Source organism: Tamandua tetradactyla, chromosome 17, assembly GCF_023851605.1.
Source record: "Tamandua tetradactyla isolate mTamTet1 chromosome 17, mTamTet1.pri, whole genome shotgun sequence".
NCBI lineage: Eukaryota > Metazoa > Chordata > Mammalia > Pilosa > Myrmecophagidae > Tamandua > Tamandua tetradactyla.
Window position 1 is genome coordinate 82,156,467 of NC_135343.1, and position 13,773 is coordinate 82,170,239.

General features: G+C 39.0%; 2 protein-coding genes across 7 annotated transcripts in view; one reads left to right on the plus strand and one right to left on the minus strand.

Annotated features, from left to right (window-relative positions):
* Positions 1 to 3,580, plus strand: part of CRIM1 (cysteine rich transmembrane BMP regulator 1) — a 214,236-nt gene extending 210,656 nt beyond the window's left edge. For all 5 annotated transcript variants that reach the window (XM_077135053.1, XM_077135057.1, XM_077135054.1 and 2 more), the window contains one exon: positions 1,059 to 3,580. In XM_077135053.1, coding sequence (XP_076991168.1) covers positions 1,059 to 1,235 — 177 coding nt within the window. In that variant the 3' untranslated portion in view covers positions 1,236 to 3,580. The remainder of the gene's footprint in view (positions 1 to 1,058) is intronic.
* Positions 3,581 to 5,556: 1,976 nt separating this feature from the next.
* FEZ2 (fasciculation and elongation protein zeta 2) overlaps positions 5,557 to 13,773 on the minus strand; it is a 62,621-nt gene continuing 54,404 nt past the window's right edge. Inside the window, exons 6-9 of one of the 2 annotated variants that reach the window (XM_077135058.1) lie at positions 13,117 to 13,197; positions 10,914 to 10,989; positions 8,055 to 8,120; positions 5,557 to 5,861 (exon numbers count right to left, since the gene is read on the minus strand). In XM_077135058.1, the coding sequence (XP_076991173.1) occupies positions 5,845 to 5,861; positions 8,055 to 8,120; positions 10,914 to 10,989; positions 13,117 to 13,197 (240 nt within the window). In that variant the 3' untranslated portion in view covers positions 5,557 to 5,844. The remainder of the gene's footprint in view (positions 5,862 to 8,054; positions 8,121 to 10,913; positions 10,990 to 13,116; positions 13,198 to 13,773) is intronic. The other variant, XM_077135059.1, reaches the window with a different exon arrangement.

Below are 13,773 nucleotides of genomic sequence, written 5' to 3' on the forward strand. Positions count from 1 at the left end.
GTTTATATTAGAAATTAAAACTTGATCACCTGGTATGCCTCAGTCATCTCTCAACTTAGAACTGAGAGAGAAAAGGAATCACAAGAGCAGGGAAATGATACTTAGTCAAGGTAAGAGAGCTGGAAGGTAATGTGTATAGGCAGAAGTTCAGAGGCAAACAGAAATACAGCAAGAGATGAAGTAAGACAATTCTAGACAAGGTAGAGGCAAGCAGATTTCATATTGAGGGAGAAACAACACATATTTGTTTGAACCTCTTTTAAAAGACAGTGAAGTGCCGGGGACCCAGGTTTGATTCCCGGTGCCGGCCCATGCAAAAAAAAAAAAAAAAAAAAAAGGCATTGAAGCTCTGTATTAGTTGGTGAAAAGAACTGGTAACTCCTTCCAACCCTAATTTTAACCTTTTGCATAACTAAATGCGACCTCAGTGCACCCTGAGGAGTAGGAAGCTGTCTTGCTAATTATTTAATCCAGTTCACTATATAATATAATCCTTCTGTGTAGAGTTGCTCTCAGATGGGGTTCCTACCTCTGCAGTAACTGCTTTCTTTGGACAGATGTGCACTGGGCACAGGGTCCATGTGGGGTCAGGACAGAGCTGAGCAAGACGTGGTCCCCATTGGCCAAAGCTGGGGGAACAGACCCACCGTGTGTGTGGTGGCTGACGTCCAGACGGGGTGCACCGTCCTGTAACACTGTCACAGGGCCTGAGTGATCAGAAATCGCCCCATTATTTTAAAATCTGCCTGCCTGGTAATGTCTCTCATTCTTCAACTCTGTTAAGCACAAGGATTTGAAAATAAAAGATTAGCGTCCCTCATCTATTTTTCATTCCTTCACCTATTTGATGTGATTTATTGACATTTTACCTTTAAATGCAGTTTGTCAATATTCTTTCTAAAAGTACAGCTGGTGCTAGAATAGAATGTGGTACTCCCCCTATAGTCTGGCCGCCAGTGTAACCATTACCTCATTTAAATTAGGCCCTAAACTTCTGTTAATTTGGAATATGTATAGTAGCTGATTCTTTGTGTTTTTTTCTTCCTCTCATTAAATAGCCTTCTTCCTTAAATAATCAGCTGGTATCTGTAGACTGCAAGAAAGGAACCAGAGTCCAGGTGGACAGTTCCCAGAGAATGCCAAGAATTGCTGAACCAGATGCAAGATTCAGTGGCTTCTATAGCATGCAAAAACAGAACCATCTACAGGCAGACAATTTCTACCAAACAGTGTGAAGAAAGCCAACTTGGATGAAGTTTTAAAACACAGAAAACAGCTAAATCTGCTCTTAAAAGTAAACTAGAATTTGTGCACTTGCTTAGTGGATTGTATTGGATTGTGACTTGATGTACAGCGGTGAGAACTCACTGGGACGGGCTCTGTCTACAGCAGTGAGCAGAACAAGCATTCCCACTTTGCCTCAAGATAACTGACCAAGTGTTTTCTTAGAACCAAAGTTTTTAAAGTTGCTGAGATATATTTGCTTGTAATATAGCGGTAGAGATATTTGGGGGTGGGAACAGTGAGTTTGATTGGGGAAATGGGTGGGAGGGTGTTATTGGGAAGACAAATTGGTCAGCTTGGCTCGGGGAGAAATCCAGTAAAACAAAAGCAGGTCAATGGCCCAGCATCCAGATGGTGTGTTTTCGTGTTACCCCGAAGACGGCCCTGGTTGCTGCAAAGCTCAGGCCTGAATGAGCAGGAAACGAACAGGCCTCTTAATCCAGGTGCCGTAGCCACTTTAGAACTACCAGACGAGTGCATCAGAATCTTTTAATAGCCATCCCAGGTCTAAAGCCACAAGTTTCTTTTCTGTACAGTCATTACTGCAGTAGGCAGTGAGGAAGCAAGGGAAATGCAGTAGCAAAATTTCTCTGAAGCGGGTTATTAGGAATATATACAGTTATACTTTCTGCTGCTTTTGTTTTCTTCCAAGCCAATCAGCCAGTTACTAGCAGAGTCAGCAAATGAACAAGATCTAAGTCAGTTCTTGATTTGAGCACTGGAGCTTTTCCTACAACAGCGTGGCACAGAGGGGGCGAGGGTGAAGGACCCCAGGTGTTTCCAGGAGCTGTATTTCATTGTTTGTTGTTGCTTTGCTCTGTTATATTGTTGGTTGTTCATAGTTTTGTTGAAGCTCTAGCTTAAAGAAGAAACTTTTTTTAAAAAAGACTGTTCTGAGATTTTTTTCCTTATTATATACTGATTCTACAAAATAGAAACTACTTCATTTTAATTGTATATTATTCAAGCACCTTTGTTGAAGCTCAAAAAAAAATTATGCCTCTTTAAATTTTAGCAACTATAGGAATATTTATGTATCTTATGCTTCAAGAAACAAAAGTATCTGTGTGTGTATATATATATATACATATATATATATTTATACACATACAATTTATGTTTTCCTGTTGAATGTATTTTTATGAGATTTTAACCAGAACAAAGACAGATGAACAGGCATTCCGTATCAATGCTTTTGATCACTTACAAATTTTTGAATAACACAGAAATCTCATTCTACCTGCAGTTTAATAGGAAAGACATGTGAATGTGTGTGTAAATATATATATACACATTCACCCACAACTGAGAAGAGTGTGTGCCCGTGCATGCATACGCCTCGGGCAGTCAGCAGGGCACCTGCTGTGGCGAAGGGATTCCTTTATTAAAATCTTCTTTCTTATTTGGATTTGCTCTCAGTTGGTTTTCAATTTGCTCACTGGCCAGAGACATTGATGGCAGTTTATCTGTATCACTAATCAGCTCCTGGATTTTTTTTTTTTCAAACAACTGTTTGAAACAACTACTGGAATATTGTCCACAATAAGCTGGAAGTTTGTTGTAGATTGCCTCAAATAGAACTCTGACTGTATACTATAGTGTTAACTTTTCAAACAGCTCTTAGCACTTTTATACTAATACCCATTTGTGCATTGATTTTCTTTTAAAAATGCTTGTTGTGAAAGACACAGATACCCAGTATGCTTAATGTGAAAAGAAAATGTGTTCTGTTTTGTAAAGGAACTTTCAAGTATTGTTGTAAATACTTGGACAGAGGTTGCTGAACTTTAAAAAAAAATTAATTTATTATTATAATGACCTAATTTATTAATCTGAAGATTAACCATTTTTTGTCTTAGAATATCAAAAAAAGAAAAGAAAAAGGTGTTCTAGCTGTTTGCATCAATGAAAAAAAAAAAGATTTATTATCAAGGGGCAATATTTTTATCTATTTCCAAAAAAGAAAAATTTGTTAATGATATATTACCAAAATAGATTTACATCAGCCTGATTAGTATAAAATTTTGTTGACAATTAATCCATTCCTGGCATAAAAAGAGTCTTTATCAAAAAAAAGATTGTAAATGCTTGCTTTTTGTTTTTCAATCATGGCCATATTATGAAAATACTAACAGGATATAGGACAAGGTGTAAATTTTTTTATTATTATTTTAAAGATATGATTTATCCTGAGTGCTGTATCTATTACTCTTTTACTTTTGGTTCCTGTTGTGCTCTTGTAAAAGAAAGACAAATATAATTTCCTGAAAAATAAAATAGATATATGGCACTTGGAGTGCACTGTAGTTTGACAGTGTTTTATTTTCTTGAAAAAAATAAAGCTGTAAAGGGATTATTTGCGATCTGTTTCTTGGCAGCAAATAAACATTTTGAGTCTGTCATGCAGTTTAACTTTTGGGGAGACTCCATATCTGAGGTGATAAGAAAGGCAAACAGAACCTCTGCCTTAAGGCTGTCCGTCTGATGTGCCTCCAGCATCACAGGAACTCTGATTCTTCTCTCAGAAGCAGGTTTTTCTCCAGATGTCTTTGCAAGAAAGGTGATGCCCCCCCTCCCCCCGAGCTTACAGTGCAGGGATGCTGTGCTAAGAGAGGCAAAGAAAACCCACTTGCCATCAGTCACCACTCGGAAGGCTGCTCCTCATGAAATTAGCGTCAAAACTAATTCATCAAGCACAGGAGCAGGGCTGTGGTGGGAAGACAGAGTGTTCACTGCTGAGGAAGAAAGAGTTTACCAAGCCAGACTGGGGGAAAATCTAATTACAAGGAGACCCTGAGTTGACAGAGGAAAATATATTTCATGTACCTAAGCAGCATCAACTTAAGGAGCTATGAACAGCCCACTGTTGAATCCCTTCAAAAAGTAGCTCCGTGAATTTTTACTGTATAGTGTGTCCTCCAAAGCTACATTTCTTTTGATATAAGGCATAATTGTCACAAATTCAGCTCAAATTAGTTTAAATTAATATTATTGCATAAATATGCATCTTCATCAATTCAAGGGAAAGGGGACAATAACTTCCATATTTTCACTGGCAAACAAGACATTAATAAAACAAGGAAACCATCTCAGGCTCTACGTACCTCTAGATTGCAGCTGAAGCGCCAAGCTGGCCTTCATGGTGTGCTACCGACCTCTGCAGTCACTGTGTTCCAGATACTGAGTACAGCTCGGAGTCTCTCTCCCGCTCTGTGCTCATAGACACTGAAGGGGAATTTTAGAAGCCCTTTGAGAGCAGGTCATATATATATATACACACACACCCTTACTAGACTCACATATATATATATACACCCTTACTAGACTCCTGCTACATAACGGAGGGGCTGCCGTAGCTGTTTGGGCTCTTTCACAGCCCCGGAAAACGAGCAGGACCTCCACCACTCCACAGCAACTCAGCACAGTCTGGAAAAGTCTTCTCCCCCCTCCCTGGCTCCATGGGACAATCTGGGGTTTCACCAGCTAACACACTGCAGTGATGGATTCAGCTTGGACTAGTAAGGGAAAGTATTAGAATTAGCGTAGTCGTGCTCTTTCTAGGAAAGAAATTTCATTAGAAAAAATACAGTATAAACTCAAAAATAAGGCTGCCAGGCATTTTATTTTATTTTTTTTTACATTTATTAAATGACACTGAATGGAACCAGCAAGTGTTTTGTGACTCACGATGTATACATGGGTGGCTGTTTCTAGAATTAGTACCTTAGGAAAGCAGTCAGGCATGGATAAAATGTCACACAGGAATGATGGGGCATGTACAAGGTTGCAGCATACAGTTTCTTCAGCACCTTTAAAGGATACGCACTCCTTTTAAAGCACACTTCTTCATGGACACGTGACACAAAACATTTCAACATGTAAAGTGAAACAATCCAAGATTCTGAAAGTGAATGGTGACTCGGTGGTTAAAATCTGACAATGGTGGCCACTGAGAAGCTTCACAATCGGTGGTCTTCAGCAGTTTCAACAGTCACTGAATGTGAAGTCAAGTAATGCATATTCTGGTTTCCCTGCAGGAACAGCCCAGTTTCCTTAAGTTTCAGTCTCTAGACAATACTGGCAGGTAATACTTAAACTGAAGATTCTCTTAAAAAATCAGGGTCTGTTCTTGCCACCACTGAAGAATAGCTATCTATGGTATAAAAATCCCTCAATGCCTTCTAGCTTCAGTGCACTTGAGATCTAGAAAGCTGCATAAACGCAAGTGAGCGTAATGTCAGTTAATGAAAAACATAACTGCACATGCACAACTGGTATTACTCCCCTTTACTAAGTTAGAGAAAAGTTCATGAGAAAGTTCATGATTGTTAACAGTTAACAAAATCCATCTCTAGAATTCAAAATAGCGCCGTATTTCTCTTGGTTCTATAATACAGAGAATTAGCGTAGTCGTGCTCTTAGCCCTGAACCACAAACCCCAGTTTAAGTTCAAGTGTGCCGAGTTTCCAATAACAGGGGTGACAGCAGCTTTCAGAGTGACACTGCAGGAACGCGAGCTCCGTCCACGGAAGAGAAAGCTGCTCCCGAAGCGACGCTGCTCTATGTGGGACAGAGAACTAGAGGAAGGAAAAAAAGTCTCAGTAGAAATATCTATAGTGTATTTATATTTTATATATATTTTTATTTGTATTAAAAACACCATTAAGTAATAACTAAAATTAAGGTGCGGATCTAAAGTAGCAATTTTGGAGAACATTTTAAAAGGCCACAACCAACAATGAAAAGTTCTCTCAAAACACATTTTTAGAATTTCCCAGAAATGAGCTACCAAAAAATTCTTAGGGCACCGCTAGTAAGGAGAGGGAAGGCTGTCAGCCAGCCCTAGGCCGTGGCCTCGTGGCAGCAAGGTCAAAGAAGAACTTCTGCCCACACAAAACACCAGGAGCCCTTGTACTGCTGAGAAGCTTAATTTGACCCTCCAGGACCCAGTCTGTCTTTCTTGGCCAAATAAGGCCACTTTTCCACCTTCTTCCACTTGTCACCATCGTGTTAAAACTGCCACACCTACCGTTTTCCCTGCGCAATGCCCCCGGCTCAGGCAAAGTGGAAGGACAGTTAAATGGCTATATGCATTACCAGGATGGGTGGAAAAAGAGCATTTTAAATTATCCCCTGTCAGCACTATTCCCTGCCCCCCATGCCTGAATCTCCTTCTGTATTTCCTGGGACTCCAGAGTCTCCGCCGTAGTCTGAATTCCAGCTGCTTTCCCACCCAGTCCTCACAATACAAAGCCAGGACAAAACCAGGACTCGTGCATCCGAACGGCTGCTCCGGAGCAGGTACCGTAAAGATGGAACTGGGCGTACAGACAGGAGCAGCAGAATTAGGGTGCTGCTTCCTCAAGGCACGCAGTTTAGGTTCACAGTTACAGTCCCAGGTTTTCCAAGGAGAGAATGAACAATCCTTGCCCCCAGAGCATTCTGTTCTCTGGTCATAGAGACTTGCACGCAGTCAGAAGGCAGAACCAGCTAGAGAAGGGTTCTGCAGCTTCTGCTGCCCCTGGCGCTTGTGGCAGATGCCCTAGTGACCTGGAGGATTAAACATTAAGACAAGTTCTTTATGTTCTTCTCATCCTGTTTCCTATCTAGAACAAGCTTCAGAGCAGTCCAGCTTTCACACCAATGCCAGGACAACGCAAAAGCAACCAAAGACATCTGGTATTAAAAAGCAAAAACTCAGAATTTAACAGGGAGAAAAGGCCCTCCATCAGAAAATACAGTCGATTATAAAATGAAAGCAGCTCAGACACTTCTCCCTCCGTGTCAGCCCACTAAAGCCGGGTGCACGTTTTTATACCCTCTCACAAGTGACGCGCATTATTCACTTCGAGCCCCTTGTGTGGACGGGACTGAGGTCCTCTCCTTTATGAAGTGACGGGAGAAGAAAAGTCCCACCTGAGACATCTAACATCTAAGTTTCAATCTTCCTTGTGCTCAGCTAGCAACTTTGACGGAGAAGAGAACCCAAGGAAGAAAAATGCTCCCCAAAGAGGAATGCTCTCAAAATTTGATCAAGCACCTTAATAGATGAATTTTCCTCTTGTTTTGCTTTGAAAATGTTGCCTGAATAACTGCTAATTAAAAATAGTTTTTTTGTTGGAAAATATTAGCTTCACCTATAATTAAATAAGTTTTTCGGTTCCCTCTCTCTCACCCAATTTCCACCCTTTCCTGATCTCATCAACTTCTCAAGCCATCGTCTGCCTCCTCTCTATTTCCATCCTGTGTGACCTGGCCCCCAAGATTTCCGGGTCATTTTTCACTGTCCTGGGTTTATGAAAAGTCCATTCTTTTCTCCCTCCCTCCTCTCCAACCCCATCCCTGACACCAATCCCTCCCTCAGTCTTCCCTTTGGAGGGCTGATTTACTGGTTCCCTGCTTCATCCTTCTTCACAGACAATCCATCCTCCTTCCTTTTCTGCTTTTCAAACCCTCCCAAAGTCAACACCGGATTCGCACAAAATTACAGCAATAGTTTTCCTCCACTGCCTTTTAATGCTTATAATTTATCTGTGGAAATTACATCCAACCTGGGGCCTCAAATAAAGCTTGAATTTTATATAACTATTTATACTATTGGTAGAATAAGCAAGCCAAGTATCTCTATCAACCTACACACCAATAACTGAATAGAAGCCAATAAAAGTTATGCACTTACAAATTATTTTTTTAATCTAATAGCAAGATGATACATTTAATGACTAATCAAAACCTTCCAACCATTGCAAATATACCACTGTACAACTTACCTTTCAGTATATAATCAGTTAACAAGCTTGGAACTTTTTCACTATCCTCCTTCATGGCATGGAGAACTGCAAAATAAAGAAAAGGAGAAAAGCAACAATTTAAAATATTATTTAATTTCAATCAGTGTAGCCTTAATCTTAATTAACTCTTCGTAGCCATACTCTCAAAATAGCCAATCTTATTAAAATGTTTCCTTCGTGGAAATTTTTAAAGAAAAGACAAAATATTCACGAAGCAGTGCCTAGCACCTGCTGTCCTACCGACTCCTCACACCCTAAGCAGGAATCCGGGTGAACTCACCTCATCCTCAAAGGAATCTTTGGCAACTTTACCTTCTAAGTAGACAACAAATTGTTAAAAAAAAAAAAAATAAATCTAGCCCATTATCATAATGGTTAAAAAAGAAAATTCTGGACCATCCAGGCAGAAATAAACTTATAAACACTGCACTTTAACAATGCCTGCCAACTCAGACCTTCTCCAGAGCATCCCAGGGAGAGCAGCAACTATGTTCCCTCAGACCGAATGCTAAGGACACACAGTAAACTGTCAAGTCAGCCTTCCAGACAGGACCCTGGCTCCACCGCTTCCTGGCTATGTGACCCTGAGCCCATTACTAACCACTCTGTGCACCAAGCTCCTCTGTGGTGAAATGAGAGTAATTAGAGCTGCCTCAAAAGTTAGTCCTAAAGATCAAGTTACTCAACGATGTAAAGCACATACAACAGAGCCTGGCACACAGTATACACTAGAGAAGTATTGGCTGTAATTATTCATGCTATTATTATAATGATTTTATTACTATTATTACTGCACCTGGACCCCCTCCAATAGCTTTCATGAGGAAGTCTGCACATCCACAGTTGCTGCCACTGTCTCCACAGGGCTTTTCTGTTACTGGACATCTAAAGGGGACAGCAGCAAAGGTTTGGGTTCTCCCCGAAGTTTACCAGAGCTGGTCCTTTTTTAATTTCAAAGTGAAGCTCATCCTTCCAGCCACTACTGTCACCTTCCTGTCCCCGTGGATGCGTCAGCCTGGACGTCCATGCACACATCTACACATTCACTCACCCAAAAATGTCCACCTGTGTTAGTCTAGGAAGACATCATCTAAGAATCAGCCTGATGACATGCTCACGCTGGAATTATGACTAAGGTTTGACCAAATAAGTGTTTGTCCTTGATCTGAGAAGCTGAGGCCTCTCGGGCATTCCTGACTTCTGAGCAACATTTACATTCCTTTCTTAGAGGGTTTCTACGTTACGTATTTCTGTTTTAGATTTGGGATTTATTTTTGCTTTAGTTTTTTTTTTTTAAGTTCTATATATGTAAAATCACATACAAAAAACAAAACAAAACTCAGCGTCATTAAAAGTGCAGTGAACTGGAAATTAAGAGACGTGACTGCGTGATTAAGCACTCCCACTGTGTGGTCTGGGGCGCTTACCACTTCGGGAGCCCTTCCTGAACACTGGAGGGCTGGCCATGCACTTCATTGCTTGACTCTTTATTTTAGACTAGCTGACATCACTTGATTTACCCGTATATAAATATAAAATGTTTTTTTTTTTTTTTTTTTTTTTTTTAAAGGAAAGACAGAGAGAAGGAAGGAAGGATAGAAGGAAGGAAGGAAGGAAGGAAGAAAGGGAAACATCTTTAAACATTTTCTTGTTTTTTATTGTATTTTGTTTTTCCGTTTTTTGTTACATGGGCTGGGGCCGGGAATCGAACCGAGGTCCTCCGGCATAGCAGGCAAGCACTTTGCCCGCTGAGCCACCGCGGCCCGCCCAAAATGTTTTTAAAGTATTATTCACAAAGGGAAAGAGTAAAAGCTTCAGGTGACTTGGCAGCTAGCTAGTAAATAAGAGCTGAGCTCCCTCCGTTGTGCACCTGCCCTTGTCCACGTCCCCATGTCCTTCATTCCCAAGAGCTCGTCCGTGTCCATCCATCTGATTCCCTCGGATTTCACTCCCTCCTAATTAGCAGTTATCACAAATACTGACAATTACAAAGAAACTGATACATCAGCAAATTCATTGTAAGGGCAAGGAAAACAAGGCTGACTAATGGTTATCTGATTTACCCAAAATCACGTACACGTTAATTTATTTATCCTCATTTTTCACAATGAAGCAAAAGGGTAAGTAACTTCCAAGAGGCTCTGTCAATAACAGGGAAAGAACTAGAATTCAGGGCTCATTTATAGCTCTCATGAGAGATGCGCAATATAACGTACATTTAAATCTAACATATTATTTTAAAATGCAAGCTCTTTGAGGATTGAGGTTTGTCTTGCTTTATTCCCTAAACTGTCTTAACAGTTTAGAACAGGCCTAGCACAGAGTAGGTCTTCAATAAATATTTGCTGAATGAATGAATGTTCTTAAAACATTATTATCAACATATGTTCTACATTCATAAGGAGAGTGTTTTTAGGCCACTCTTACCCTAAATTTTTCCTATTCAGTTAGTCAGTCATACTTAAATAAGATCCCTGAAGCATCTAATTTATTAATAATAATAAATAAATTATTAATAATAAATAAATATGTTCTTAAAACATACAGAAGAAGGGATGGAGAATCAAGTTATATTTTTCCCCAAAAATTTAGTTTGTAAATATTTCAAAGGAAAGAAAAATAAAAAATACAAGTTGATTAGAGTTAGTGTTGTGTTTGATTCACAGCCATTTGCAGTTTCATTCTCATAAGAATAAACTATGGCATCCATCATTTATTATCTTAAATTGACAAAACTAAAGGAAAACAGTAACAACAAAAAGCAACCAACTAAAATCAGGTATTTAAGTATCAGCAAAAAAGTAAACAAGGTAACAGCTTAATTTTGTCTTTGCTCACTTTTTGTTAATATTTGAAGATCTTCAACAGATGGCGGTCCATTTTTTTTCTCATAAGGAATGACTGTCGTCAAGTACTGTGGAGTTAAAGAAAAAACAGCAACAACAATGGGTCATTTAAATCTGCATTACTTTATCTGCAAAAAATCTGATGCAGTTATTAGAAGGTCTATTCTATAACCTGAAGCATGAGGTACTTCGCCAGGAAAATGCAGGTATGGGAATAAAGAGTTCTCCCTACCTCAGCTGGAGCTCATTTTCTTGACCCCATCCCTCTGCGTCACACAGACCCAGGCCAACATAAATTGCCACACACTCTCCTGCATTTCAGTTATGAAAACTTCTCAGACTAGATCTGAAGATGATTGTTCAATTTGTTCATTTTTAAAGTGAAACATTACCTAAGATTTTCCTTGCTCACTTTTTTAACGTTTCAAATAATTTAAACTAAAACCTCAGTTGTAAGAGTTCTGCACAACAAAATAATTTCAACAGCTGAATAATTCTCTCTGAGACTACTTTTACTCCAACTGAATAAAATGGCCACATGAACAACTTGACAAGTTTAAAAACACCTACCAGCATCTTCCAGAAATGAACAAAGACACACTTCTCCAAATAATTTTAGGGATGTACTATTATTTTATATTATTGTATAAGTACTTAAAAATGTTTAAAGGTATTAAAAGAGAAAAGTGAAAGGAGAGAATAGTCTAGAGGGGAAATGAATAATGAAAATCAATGTTTGAAACTGAGGCAAACTACTTAATTCACCCCTTGTGAGGGCTAACAAGAATTGGAGTTATATAACTATATCCCATTAAAAGCATTACCTAAAAGGGACTGCCAAGATTCTTCTATTCTGAACAATCCACCAAAGAAATTAGTGTCGTTTGCATACTCTCATCTAGAGCTCTATTGGTTCTGACTTAGAATCTCTTCAGCCCCACCCATTACTGAGCTCCAAGTCCTAAAATCGCATCTCTATTCCTAATACTCTTTGAGTGATCTTATCCCACCCATAAAAAAAACAAGATAAAGAAAGTCACTTAACATTAATTGGATTGCTAAATTCAGAAAAGGAGTAAAAGTGAACTGTTCAATCCTTAAGAAATTTAGCTTTATGCTACCATCCTTTTGGTGCAGACTTCTTCAAGGGAATGCCCAATCTACAACCAAATATGTTTCTTTGTACAGAACACAAACAAGTCAGAAATTTGCCCTCTTGGGGCTTCATGATGACACGTGAGCCAGGCAACTCTGAGAAGCAGCAGAAGGTGACCTGGCAGGCAGGCAACTGGCAGTGCTTTCAGGCCCACTGACCCACTCCTCCGAGTTCCTCCCTTTGGAAGTTATTTTGCTGTCTTCTGATTCTGAGAGAGGTCTGCTGCACCAGAACAAAGACAAAAATTCACCCATCCCTTTATGGAGACCCTTTCTGAACTGCAAATGTCAGTACAATCCTCCCCTCTTGAAGTCGATTCTCTCCCTTCTTGAGTAATATTGAATTCTCTTTTGTAAAACCTCCAGGCTTAAAAGCCTTCTTTTGATAAGCTACATTCTGTGCACATTCTAACTTGTCTTTCTTTTGAACTGAAAATTTCAAATTGTGAAAGGTAATTTTAAGCATACTCATTAATGCAGATGTGCTTTCCATATTCAAGATATTTTTTAAATCTTAATAAGCAAAAACGTTAATAAAAGCAAACTGAAACAGTTGAATTATATCCATATCCATTCATGATTCTGTAAAAATAATGCCTCATACCTCATGGGGTAGGCAACTGAGTTGACTGATGATTTCATACATCTTAAAATCACATGAATTTCTTTTAAAAGGAGGTAAGATATATGTTCCTATAAAACGACATTAAGATATATATATATATATATTTTTTTTTTTTTTTGCCTAAAATTCTAGTAAAAAAATACCAACATCCAGGCTTTCTTCCCACAAACATGAGATTTTATTTCCTAAATTTTTAGAACTAGAGTAGCATATTCTATTTGAGTTATTTAAATTAAAACTGCTTTTTCGCAAAAGGGAATTCTGTTCATTATTGAGACTATAAATACAATTAACTTTCATTTCTCTCTTTTAAGCAGTGGTCTTAGTAAACTAATAAAATTGCCAGCTTTCAGAATCTTCACTTACACGGAGAATCAAAAAGCAGAGAATGAGGAAAATAAGGATAACCGAGCACCTGTTTCTCTCCACCTGAATTCCCAAAGGTGTGGCGGAGACCGTTCTGAATGACACTTGAGATCCCTTCCACGCTGAAGCGCTAAAGCAGCAGGGAACGGCCCGGAAGAAAAGGACAGGGAAAGAAGTTCACAGCGTATTAGTGAGAACATACCACGATGATTTACATGCCCAGTGAGAAAATGCCACTACTAATTCACACAGAGCAGGCCAAATCATGCTTTTAAAATGTTTTTGCTTTCATTTCTTTGCAAGTCAAATGCAAAAGCAACCCGTTTATGACAGTAGATTCGTGAAGATTTTTCCTAACGTAGCTGATAAATAAGTTTGTTTCAATGTAAAAATATTGTACACTGCACATTTTATTGGCTATATACAAAATTTACCATATAATTTAAAAAATACCTTTTGATATTGTTTACCTACATTTTATCAAAAGTCTAGAAACTAAATACTAACAGTATGCATATTTTCAGGCTAAGTTTGCATATTTCTACCATAAGTTTGGAGAAAATTAACATAACATTTGGCAAATGAAAACACTGTTACTGGAGAGCTGAGGACTGCTTCCCACTCACATTTCAGACCACCTGCCACTGCCTGGGTGCAGAAAACGCGAACGAAGAGCACATATGTTTTCTGGAGAGCAGAATGGATT